This window comes from Ipomoea nil, unplaced genomic scaffold (genome assembly GCF_001879475.1).
Source record: "Ipomoea nil cultivar Tokyo-kokei standard unplaced genomic scaffold, Asagao_1.1 scaffold3047, whole genome shotgun sequence".
Taxonomy (NCBI): Eukaryota; Viridiplantae; Streptophyta; class Magnoliopsida; order Solanales; family Convolvulaceae; genus Ipomoea; species Ipomoea nil.
In genome coordinates, this window is record NW_017619475.1 from 819,579 (window position 1) to 832,028 (window position 12,450).

Here is a 12,450-nt window from a genome sequence, read left to right on the forward strand (position 1 = left end):
ACAAAATTGTTAAAATTTCGTAAAATAGATGGATCTTTTGATCTTTTTAATACAAAGTGCGTTGACCGTTATATATTTTATGTTTATTTTTTGAAAAAAAAAAATCATAATTGAACATGAAGGTGCATCAGTCAACTGATTTCGTTAAATGTCCATCAGTGATCACACAAGCAATCTCCAGTATCCTATCTACTTCAACATTCAAACCTACACAGCCAGCAACAAACCTGAGCTGAGAGAAACAGTGATACACAGACAAAATTTGACTTCAGCCATAAAAAAATAATTATTCATCGTTTAAAAGTGAGAATGAAAAAAGATTAGGCAATGGAGTGAATTCTTTATATAAAATATGTTTTTGGTTTCTTTTAGACCAGCAATTAATTGAGCAAAATTGTTCACGAATAACTACGGTTACTTGGTTCTTGGTTCTTGGTTCTCTATGTAATAGAAAATTGTAACTAGGATTATAAAAGGAGTTAACACCAGTCAAGGTCCTTCCAGTATAGGGATTCCGCCACCGATGATCTTAAATTTTCAAATTGATCACCGATGATCCTTGGAGTTTCAAAATTGAAGTGCGATAGTCCTTCCGTTAGTCATTAATGACGAAATCACTAAACTCGAACCTTGACTGGTATTCACTTATTATAAAAGCCTTAATTTCAGAATCTTAATTTACAGTAAAGCCTTATGGAAAATCAAGTACATTGAAATTAAACATGTAGGTTTTGGTATTTGCAATTTAAAAAGACCAAAATAGCATGAATGATGAACAAGATATACAACTTCTTTTCAATGTCTTCCATTGAAACCTCACCATTTTCTTTGGACATTACTGTTATATCCTCTTGACTATCAGCAACATCCCAATTCTGCAACGAAAAGGTATTAACGAGTTCATTCATTTTCAAAGCAGTAGCTGAAAATTAAGCTCCCCGAAAATTCACATCCACGAGATCACCACTAACACTTCAATACCTTATTTAGGAGAAAACATGAATACCAGTTATGTTGAGGTTTGGGGGTGTTTTGGAATGCGATATTTAAAAGAAGTTATTTGTTTAATTTCTGTGACGTGTGTATAGACACACTGCCTTAAAAGCTAATTCCGGAGACCGTGCGAGTCTTTTATAACCGGGGCTTTCGACCAGCAAACACAGAGGATACTCACGTATAAATTGCACAGAGTATACGTATATTTAACGCGTAGTTGCTGAATGAATTGCAGTATGGGAAGGCTGGGTATTTATACTGGGTGTATACCAACTGCCTTCCCACTACCACCACAATAAAGAGCGCAAAAGATGGATAGGTTGCGCACAAACCATCCACTATGTGGCTCGGATTACTCCTGTCCACAAGAAGGTTTCAGGAGCGCAAAAATCGGACAAGAAGACTGATTCAAGAGCAAAAAAATAGGACAAAGAATAAAACTTTGACCACACCGCGACGCGCATGCGAACCGAGGCGGGCGGGCGGCGGCGGCGGCGCGCGCGAGGCTCCCCCTTTCCTCTCTCTAGAAAAGACTTCAAAGGACCCATTTGGGTTGGTAGTGAAATAGTGGGAAAACTATTCTTAGGAAACCAATGTGGGACAAACTTGTATGCAAAACCTCACTCTTGAATGTCTTATTCCCAACAATCCCCCACACATACAAGGAGTGTGGTTTTTTTTTTTTTTTTTTTCCTTTTTCCGATGCTTGCTGACCTTAATACCAGTGTAGAACTTGAACTGGCACGTAGTGACCTGAGTAACTTACTTCTCAGGAGTGAACTGAGTCTTGAACTCACTGAGAAGTGGGTGGTTTTGAACTCCGGTGCACACATCAGCTTTATCGCCCATTGATTTGTTTCCTTAGCTGGATATTCTAGGGTTTCTCGATCATTTTAGCCCCATTTCCCTCGATGTTTCGAGGATGGCTTTCCTGTTCAACCCCTTTGTTAGAGGGTCTGCAATGTTTTTCTCGGATTTCACATATTCTAGTGTGATTACCCCATTCACTATTAACTGTCGTACAGATTCATGCCTGACTCTTATGTGTCTTCTCTTTCCGTTATACACGATGTTCTTTGCTACACAGATAGCAGTTTGTGAGTCACAGTGTATATGGATCGACGGGGTGGAATTCCCCCACAACGGCATGTCTGCCAGTAGGTTTCTTAACCATTCAGACTCTTGGCCAGCCAGATCCAGAGCTATGAACTCAGCTTCCATTGTTGACCTGGCTATGCAGGACTGTTTGGTTGATTTCCAGGACACAGCTACTCCACCCATGGTAAAGACATACCCACTAGTGGAGCTGACATCATCACTGTCATTGACCCAGTTTGCGTCACAGTATCCCTCTAGGACATTTGGAAACCCAGTGAAGTTGAGCCCCCACTCGACTGTACCTCTCAGGTAGCGCAATACACGTTTTAGTGCATGCCAATGTGCTTCACTTGGGTTGTGTGTGTAACGACTGAGTCGGTTCACTGCTAGTGCAATATCAGGTCTGGTGTAGTTCATCAAGAACATCAGACTCCCTATGATCTTTGCATAGTCTTCTTGTGCTACCCCTATTCCAGTGTGTTTCGTCAGCTTGACACTGGAGTCATAAGGAGTTGGAGCTGGAGTCACTTCATAGCTGTTGAATTTTCTTAACAGTTTTTCTGTATAGTGACTCTGTGATAGCTTGTAGTTACTCCCACTTTGGATAACTTTTACCCCAAGTATCACATCGGCCTCCCCTAAGTCCTTCATGTCAAACTTCTCACATAGAGACCTTTTTGTCTCTATTATTGCACTGACGTTAGGGCTGAATATTAGCATGTCATCTACATAGATGCAGATGAGTACCATACTGGACTCAAACTCTCTTGAGTATAGACATGCATCTGATCTATTGACCGTGTACCCCAACTCCATTAGTGTTCTATGAAATTTTTCATTCCACTATTTAGGAGCTTGTTTTAGTCCATAAAGGGACTTTATAAGTCTACACACCTTTCCTTCTTGTCCTGGGTCAACGCACCCAGGTGGTTGTTCCATGTAGATCTCTTCCTCCAGATCTCCATTTACGAAGGCTGTCTTGACGTCCATTTGTGTGCTGCTGCCAGCGCAAATAGTACTCGTATTGTTGCTATTTTTGTCACTGGCGAGTAGGTACAGAAGTAGTCTTCTCCAAACTTCTGTTTATAACCTTTCGCTACAAGTCTTGCTTTGAATCTCTCTATCGACCCATCTGGTCTTAATTTTCTTTTGAAAATCCACTTGCAACCAATAGTTTTTGCTCCTTGTGGAAGCTCTACGAGTTCGCACGTGTGATTAGACTTTATTGAGTCTAGTTCACTCTGGACAGCCTCTTTCCAGAACACAGCATCAATCGAGCGCATAGCTGCCTCGAATGTTTTAGGCTCCTCCTCGAGGATTAATTGACATACAAACTGTTCAGATAGCACATTTATATCTTCTAACTCAGTTATGTATGTGATAAAGTCTGAACCAAAGCTGGTTTCAGTTCGTTGTCTCTTGCTCCTTCTGAGCTGATCAGGGCTCATTCTCACTCTGCGGGAAACGCAACTCAGTTGGTTCATCCCTTTGAGAGCTATTAGGAGACTTCAAGGGAAAGATGTTTTCAAAAAACTCGGCTTCCCTTGCTTCCTACATAGACCGACTGTCTAAGTACATAAACCGGTATGCAGCACTATTTTCTGCATACCCAACAAAGACTGCATCTGCCGTCTTTGGCCCAAGATTAGGTCTTTTAAAGGAAGGCAGCCCAACCTTTGCCAAACACCCCCACACTTTGAAATATTTCAGATTTGGGGTGTATCCTTTCCACATCTCATAGGGCGTTTTTTCGTACCCTTTATGAGGTATCCTATTTAGGATGTGATTAGCTGTAAGTGCAGCTTCCCCCCACAGCGCATTGGGGGCACCTGAGCTTATTAAGAAAGTGTTTATCATTTCTTTTAAAGTCCGATTTTTCCTTTCGGCTACACCATTCTGTTGAGGAGTGTATGGTGCAGTTACTTCATGGATAATTCCATGTTTTTCACAAAGAGATTTAAAAGACAAGGACTCATATTCACCTCCCCTATCTGAACGTAATCTCTTAATTTTTAGACTTAATTGATTTTCTACTTCATTTTTGAAAATCACGAATTTTTCTTCGGCTTCATCTTTCGTTCTAAGCAGATAAATTTTAGAAAAACGAGTAAAGTCATCTATGAAAGATATGTAATACCTTTTTCCACCTTTAGTTTCAGTATTTCTAAAATCTTCTATATCCGAATGAATTAAGTCTAATGCACATTTTGAATTATGCTGCGCTAAGGAGAAAGGTTTTTTCGTAAACTTTGCCTCGACGCAAGTTTCGCATTTAGTTCTGTTTTCACTTGACACATTATGTAATAGATTCATACTTTTTAGTCTAGTCATGCATTTAGAGCCTATGTGTCCTAACCTAGCATGCCACATATCATAAGAGATAACAATGTAAGCAGAATTGCCAGTACCACTGGCCACATTATTTACTTTATTGGCATTATTTGTAATGTTCTCGTTGGTAAGTGCAATGAGAGGCAATACAAATAGCCCCCCACGCAAATACCCTTTTCCCAAGTATTCCCCCCTGCGACTCATAATCATTTTTTCAGATACAAACACCAACTTGATCCCGGCTCTGACCAACAGCGGCCCCGAGACCAAGTTTCTACGCAGAGTGGGTACATACATTACATTGCTCAATAGTAATTTTTTTCCCGAGCACAGCTTTATTTCTACACTACCACTACCTCTTACCTCAGCCATGCTATCATTGCCCATGTAGACTTGATCACCTTGTCCTCGAGCAATCGCCTGGAAGTTTTTGAAGAGGCCTTTATTGGAGCAGAAATGACGTGAAGCTCCGGTGTCCATTACCCATTCCTTGGAATCTTCTACTATGCAGGCTTCAAGCGTTATTACTGCTGCTATCACTTCACTTTCTTCCACCACATTGGCTTGTTTCTTGGATCCGCCTTGATTTCCCTGCGAGTCATCTCCTCCTTTCTTGAAGTAGCACTGTGCTGCTTGGTGACCATGCTTCCCGCAGACGTAGCATGCTCCCTTTTTACCTGTTTTGTGACTTTTATTCGCCTTGAAGTTGTTGGTGTTATTGGCTTTCACATTCTTCTTCCAGTTTTTATTTTGGCCAGCATTTCCATTTTTTGACCTGTCACTTGTTACTATTACATTAGCCTTCATTTTTTCAGAAAATGAAATTGTGCTTTGCCTGAGGCGAAATGCCTCCTCAATATTGATATGGTTTACCATTTCTTCCCATGTACATTCCTTAGACTCGTGTTTCATTTTATTTTGGAACTCTGACCATGATTCAGGTAGTTTTTCAAGAAGTGAATAAGTTTGAAGAGCGTCACTTACTGGTATACCTTCGGTGATTAAATCTCCAACCAAATTTTCATATTCATGCACTTGATCAATGACCGGCTTACCATCCATCATTTTGTAGTTCAACCAACGGGCAACGGCATATTTCTTCCGCCCTGCGTCGTCTGAGCCGTACTTCTTTCGCAATAAATCCCATATGGTTTTTGCGCACTTCTGGCTGGCATAAATGTCCAGTAGTGCATCGGACATATAATGAAGCAGAATACCCCTTACCGTTTTATTATCGCGCTCGTATTTGGTACGAGTGTCTTGGACTCCATCGTCTGTCTTGGACGAAGGAGGTGTCTTCGGATCTGCTGCTGCTGCATTCTATTCAGTGACCGCATTCTCAGATTGTTCATCGTCAGTCGTGGCTGGTTGTGCAGGCAGGATCGCATCTAGCAGGTTCGCTGGTGGACCGTTGATGACGACGTAATCAATTTCGAGGGCTTCGAAATGGATCATCAGTTTCACCGCCCACCTGCGATAGTTGAGGCCGTTGAGTGGTTCGATCTTCGTGAGATCAGCAGCAGCTTTGGCGACATAGGAAGACATATTGGTTTTTTTGGTACGGAGGGAATAGCTTTTAACTGTTGAGGTTTGGGGGTGTTTTGGAATGCGATATTTAAAAGGAGTTATTTGTTTAATTTCTGTGACGTGTGTATAGACACACTGCCTTAAAAGCTAATTCCGGAGACCGTGCGAGTCTTTTATAACCGGGGCTTTCGACCAGCAAACACAGAGGATACTCACGTATAAATTGCACAGAGTATACGTATATTTAACGCGTAGTTGCTGAATGAATTGCAGTATGGGAAGGCTGGGTATTTATACTGGGTGTATACCAACTGCCTTCCCACTACCACCACAATAAAGAGCGCAAAAGATGGATAGGTTGCGCACAAACCATCCACTATGTGGTTCGGATTACTCCTGTCCACAAGAAGGTTTCAGGAGCGCAAAAATCGGACAAGAAGACTGATTCAAGAGCAAAAAAATAGGACAAAGAATAAAACGTTGACCCCCCACCACACCGCGACGCGCGTGCTGTGCCGAGGCCGGGCGGCGGCGGCGGCGCGCGTGAGGCTCCCCCTTTCCTCTCTCTAGAAAAGACTTCAAAGGACCCATTTGGGTTGGTAGTGAAATAGTGGGAAAACTATTCTTGGGAAACCAATGTGGGACAAACTTGTATGCAAAACCTCACTCTTGAATGTCTTATTCCCAACAAGTTATTCTCTTCTCTATAGGTTATAACCATACCAGTTGCCCCAACCATATGGCACAATCAAAACATGTAGCATGAAGTGCAAAAACATTATTAAAAAATTTCAACAAAAAAGGAACTCATTTCTTGAGATTTCCCAAACACAAGGGTGCATTTTAACGACTTAAAATCTGACAAAAGCAACCTACTACATATTACCCACCGATCATTGCACGACGGTTAATAGATATTTGAAATTTGTTTCCTTATAACGGATAAATTTTCAAAGTTCAAACTTGTCTATAAATTCCTATATTCAATTCTGAATGAGGGCTAGCAACTTTTGAGAACAAGTTATAAAAAGTGCAAAAGCTTACGAATGAAAACTAGAAGCCAGTGAAGATAGACCAAAACGCTACAAACACATATCAAGCTCAAGAACTACGACAACAATGAAGAATCATTCGATGAGTCTTATAGTTGGAGAAAGTTGGACAATCTTGTGTTCAAACCAACCATCTCTACTAGGATTAGTAGAAAGAGGTGGAGTAACAAGTTTAGCTTGTGAAAAACATAGACACTTAATGTCGGCTTTGTGTTCAAGGCTTAAGTGGTCTTTCTTGTACTATTTGATGTATAGCGCAATCCTCCTTGAGTCTAAGGAGAAGAATGGATGAAGGCTGGGCGTTGGTCGAATCACTTCAAAAATCTCTCTATGACTCTTTTACTTACAGCACTTTATTTTTCAACATTAACTTATCAAACCTAAAGCTTTACAAGATGAAAAATGTGCAAACACATTAAAAGGGGATAAATATTATTTTCCGTTGCGTACTTAAAATCTTCTTTTAAGTTCAAGTTTACTTGACCATATGGATTTTTGCAAAATTTTTAAAATTTATTCAAGTTTATTCACCCCACGCCCTTCTCTAGACTTGAATCCCTTACTCATCGGAACCAATAATAATAATAATAATAATAATAATAATTGTTGTTGTTATTGTTGTTGTTGTTGTTGTTGTTATTATTATTATTATACAAAAGAGAAAAGTATTATTACTCCCTAGTCACTTCTCTACGCTCATAGCTTGAGAGTAGGGGGTAGGTGACGGGATATTTGATGAATCTGCACTATTATTACCCCCTATCTTACTCTGCTACGCTCGCAGCCTGGGAATAGGGGGGCTAAGTGAAAGGATAATTGGACAAGGTACTGGACCGGACCCGAAACGCTCTTAATTGGTCTAACATGAAGGAGTCAAAGTAATTAACACAGTCAGATAGTAGTGATTAGGAATTAAGTAGAGAGCAGGTGGAACAGTGCACTTAATGCAGAGTCCAATGCACTTATTAGAGTGTCGCTTCATCAAAGAGCATAGTTATTAGGGAGAGTGCACAACAATACAATCACTAAGGGGTCACGACACTTATTGAGGGAAGTCATTACACTTATTAGGAGGTCGTTGTGCTCATTATTGTAACCGATACTATTGTATAGTATAAAAGATGAGCACATGTAACAAAAAGGGAGATACGCTCTAAATCTTGTACTCAAAACCATAACAATACAATCACATACTCTTAGTAACACTACTCTACTTGTCTCTATTGACCTGATAAATATTTATCACTTGCACCACTACACAACTGCACCAGATGCACCATTCCACCACTCCTCAGATCTCGGCTATCCAATATCACATCTCAACGGTGCATAGAAATTCACAAGTTCACACCCAAGCAATGGTTCTCAAGATCAACTATGGAATTGGCCCGATTGGGTATCACTTAAATGTGTGTTCCACATATGTAAAATGTTTGTCAGCAAACTACCTAAACAAATCTCGTGCCTCTTGTTTGTGCTTTCTACTGGATATTAACTTTGTTAATATATAACTAATCTGTAGTATTGAAAAAGAATACAAATTTTCACTGACTTTTCAGGTTTTGGTGAGGTATTTGCCTCTTTGCAAGAGATGCCTCTAATCAAATTCAAAGTTTCCTGTTTCATGTTTCATGTTAAGACTTAGGAACTTTTGTTTTTTTTTATTCATTGACTAGATTTAATTATATCTCTCCCTCATCATTAATTTAACTAAAAAACATTAAAGCTTGGACGATTAGTAAAGTTGTCTCTCCTTGCGCGACCATATGCCATATGTGTTGATCGAAGAGCCATATATGTTAGAGTAACTTTATCTTAAAGTTTTCACATCCTAACTTATCATTAATTTATAAACACAAAAACTTGTGTGAGATCGTCTTGTAAATTTTTCATTGTGAAACGAATTAGATTAAGATGAAAAATATAATATTTATATTAAAAAATGTAATACTAATTAATCAGAAATAAGGTGTTTATATTAATTATAAGAAAAAATGTAATATTTTTCAAAAAAAAAAATGTAATACTTTTACATTTTGATTTAAAAGTAGAAAAATAATATGTGTATTGCCACTTTATACTCCCAACTTTTACTTTCACACACAAATCCTTGCTGTAGACACTTGTATTGGGACTCACATAAAAAAAAAATAGCTTATCAGAGCCTGCCACATCAGAGTAAAATTGAGCGAGTAAGATTTGGGAGTACATGTAGTAAAACTCTTAAAAGTATTACATTTTTTCTCGAAAATATTACACTTTTTCTTATAAATAAAAAACACGTTATTCCTGATTAGTATTACATTTTTCGGTATTTCAATACACATTTCCATCTTGACCCGACCCGTCTCACAAGAGAGTCGTTAAGGGTAACACTTGTGTGCATGAGACCGTCTCACGGGTCTCAATCTGTAAGACGGGTCAGATCTTTTATTAATGAATGGGATCTTTGCGCTCAAATAATGTGAGTTATTTGAATTTAAACAAAATGTAGACAACAAAATGAAATATAGTCATTTTTGGGTTAGTGGTGATAAAAATAAAACAAAATTGGCAAAAAAAAAATTACCATAATAACCAAATATGATAAGAGCTGAGTTTGATAATAATTTTCTAAATATGAAAGATTGATAATTAATGATCAAATGCGGAAGAGGTACTATAATCGATATACAAGCTTTTAATAAAATAAAATAAAATAAAATAAAACCTCTAAAATGTCTCTTTATCAAATTACAGTTCAATCAGTTTACAATAGTAAATATAATTTTTTTCTTACTTTGAGCTAATGTCACACTAAGATATAAAATTAAATATAAATTGATAAAAAGAAAATAACATTCACCTTATTTAGTGATACATTTGAGGTTGAATATATCCTACCATTCACTTGCAATCTAATATGGTAATTTCAATTCAAATTTAATAACAAATCCAAATTAGCTATAAAATTGTAACTTTTGCAGGAATTGCATTTCTACAACTTAACAAGCCTTTTTCTCTTTTGTTGACATTGTATTTCAAAATGTGCACTTTATGTTTTAAATAATAAATTTAAATATCATTATTGTTATTATATCATATTATAGTTTAAAAATGAATTAGAATTGTAAAAATTGTAAAAAAAAATATAGAAAAAAATAATAACGAATTGTAAATATGTCAATTTGATAATAAAAATCATTTTTCAAAGTAGATGAAAATTGCTCCAGAAATATGATATTATTAAAAAAAAAAAAAAAAAAAAAAAAAAAGCAGGTAAAGGGATGAAAAGACAAATAAACTCATGTCAAAAGAATCTATTTTTATTTATCACATCATGAATAAAATTTATTTATGACTAAAATTTGAGAGTACACCTAATAAAGTTCGTAGAATAATAAAGAGTAATGTACTATCATACCCCTCTTCTTCCATAGTCCGATTTAGTCAAAGATCTTAATCGTACAAGAAATTTGACTTTCTTATCCCACGCGCACACCGGTCTCCTCCTCTTACCGCCGCATTTCTCCGGTGAATCCTCCCAATTCTCCGGTGGTTCAGCCAGCCTCCGCTCCATTCTCTCCGGCGACCTTGCCAGGTCATCATAGTCAGGCCCACCTTCAATGGCATCCATGGTGACACCCAAAATCTTCGCCTGCATTGCTGATATCACCGCTTTGACCGCCACGTCAGCGTTCCTCCGATTCCGCAGCAAAATCTCACCTATCTGAGCCGGCGTGAGGCCTCCGCCGGACCTTATGCAACCCTCCGCCACATCAAACAGCGCGTGCGATTCCACGCCCAAGTAGTTCTTCACCAAGGCTTTGAACGCGTGCGCCCCGCACGTGCCGAGGCTAACGTGCACGTCCATGCGCCCGCATCTAACGAGCGCCGGGTCTACATTTTCTCGGTGGTTTGTGGTGAACACAATCACCCTCTCTTCCCCGCAGCTCGACCATAGCCCATCGGTGAAGTTCAGGAGCCCGGATAGCGTCACCCGACGGTCTTCTTCCTCGTTGTCACCCGCATGGCGTCCCTTCTTACATGTTTTTCTCATTTTCGTCGCTCTATCGCCGGTTAAATCTATGGAGCAATCGATATCTTCGATTACGATGACGGAGCGGTTGGTGGTTTGTATGAGCAAAGCTCTAAGCTCGGAATTGTCTGAAACTTTGCTCAGCTCCAGATCGTAGACGTCGTAGCAAAGGAAATTCGCCATTGCAGCTATAAGGCTAGATTTCCCCGACCCGGGAGGGCCGTAGAGCAAATACCCACGCTTCCATGCACGCCCGGTGTTGCGATAAAACTCTTTCCCGTCGGCGAAGGCCTTCAGGTCATCCGTGAGCTGATTCTTGAGCTCCGGCTCCAGGGCGAGCGTCTCGAACGTGGACGGGTGGCGGAAAGGCACGGAGGACCAGCCGGACTCGTAGGACCCGCGGCCGTTATTCGTAAACAGACGCCGCTCCCGCGACACTCTCTCGAACTCCTCCGCCCGGGCCGTCACGTGTTCCAGGTACGGCGAGAGGAGCGGCAGGCGGTGGCGCTTGGGGAACTTGAGAGAAAAGCTGCGCTTTTCGTCGAGCGAGTCTTGAACGGTCTCGACGTGGTGGGTCCAGTGGAGGCGGTGGCCGTTGAAGGTGTCTTGGACGGAGTGGTTGGGCGCCACCGTGAAGGAAATGCAGTTGGAGGATTTGGAGCGAGACAGCGTGAGGCGGCGGCAGGTGGCGGAGGGGTTCATAGAGTTCAAGTATAAGTTAACGTGGCGGTAGAGATCGTTAACGTCGACGCCGCAGTAGCCGTTGAACTCGGGGATTTCAAAGTAAGAGTAAGGGCTGAAGAAATCTTGAAAAGATTCATAGATGGAGTGGAGCAATGACAGAAGTTGTGTGGGCAAAATGTTTTGGAGAACAGTCAAAAGACCTAAGAGAGACCAAAGTTGTGATAAGATCTCCATGGATATGATGCACATTGAGTTAGAGCTTATCAAGAGAATGTGTTAAGTTTTACTTCATATATATATATATATATATATATATATATATATATATATATATATATATATATATATACTTTTGCTCCAATGCGACCGTGCCTTTCCGTGTGGCTATTGCGGCCGCTTGAAAAAGGTACCAATACTGTTTACAAAAGACACCAATAGTATTAACAAAATACACAAATAAATGCACAAATACACCAAACAAGGCACAACACACCCAAAAAAATGGGCCATAACTCTCCACCCCTAATTGTATATTTGTGAACATTGTGTGGTGCTTTTATGCATACCTAATGGTGCGTTTTTGGTGATGCGTACGTAATTTGTACATTTTTTGTTATGCATTTCCTAACATTGTTGGTGCACATTTGCATAATTATTGGTGTGTCCGCACCTGAACTCTACTCTAGATAGAGGGCTTACATGAATGAACATAATTTACTCCATGGATGCACAAAATCTAATACT

The 12,450-nt window shown here is 39.7% G+C and overlaps 1 protein-coding gene across 1 annotated transcript; it reads right to left on the reverse strand.

Moving 5' to 3' along the window:
* Positions 1-10,384: 10,384 nt before the first annotated feature.
* On the reverse strand, positions 10,385-11,985 carry LOC109163836 (AAA-ATPase At4g25835-like). Its single transcript, XM_019312550.1, has one exon. It carries the CDS (start codon positions 11,953-11,955, stop codon positions 10,402-10,404), a length of 1,554 nt encoding a protein of 517 aa, XP_019168095.1. The 5' UTR covers positions 11,956-11,985; the 3' UTR covers positions 10,385-10,401.
* Between the last annotated feature and the right edge of the window lie 465 nt (positions 11,986-12,450).

Excerpts from the sequence above, each read along its gene's own strand:
- LOC109163836 (XM_019312550.1), bottom strand. The coding sequence starts at position 11,955 with ATGTGCATCATATCCATGGAGATCTTATCACAACTTTGGTCTCTCTTA.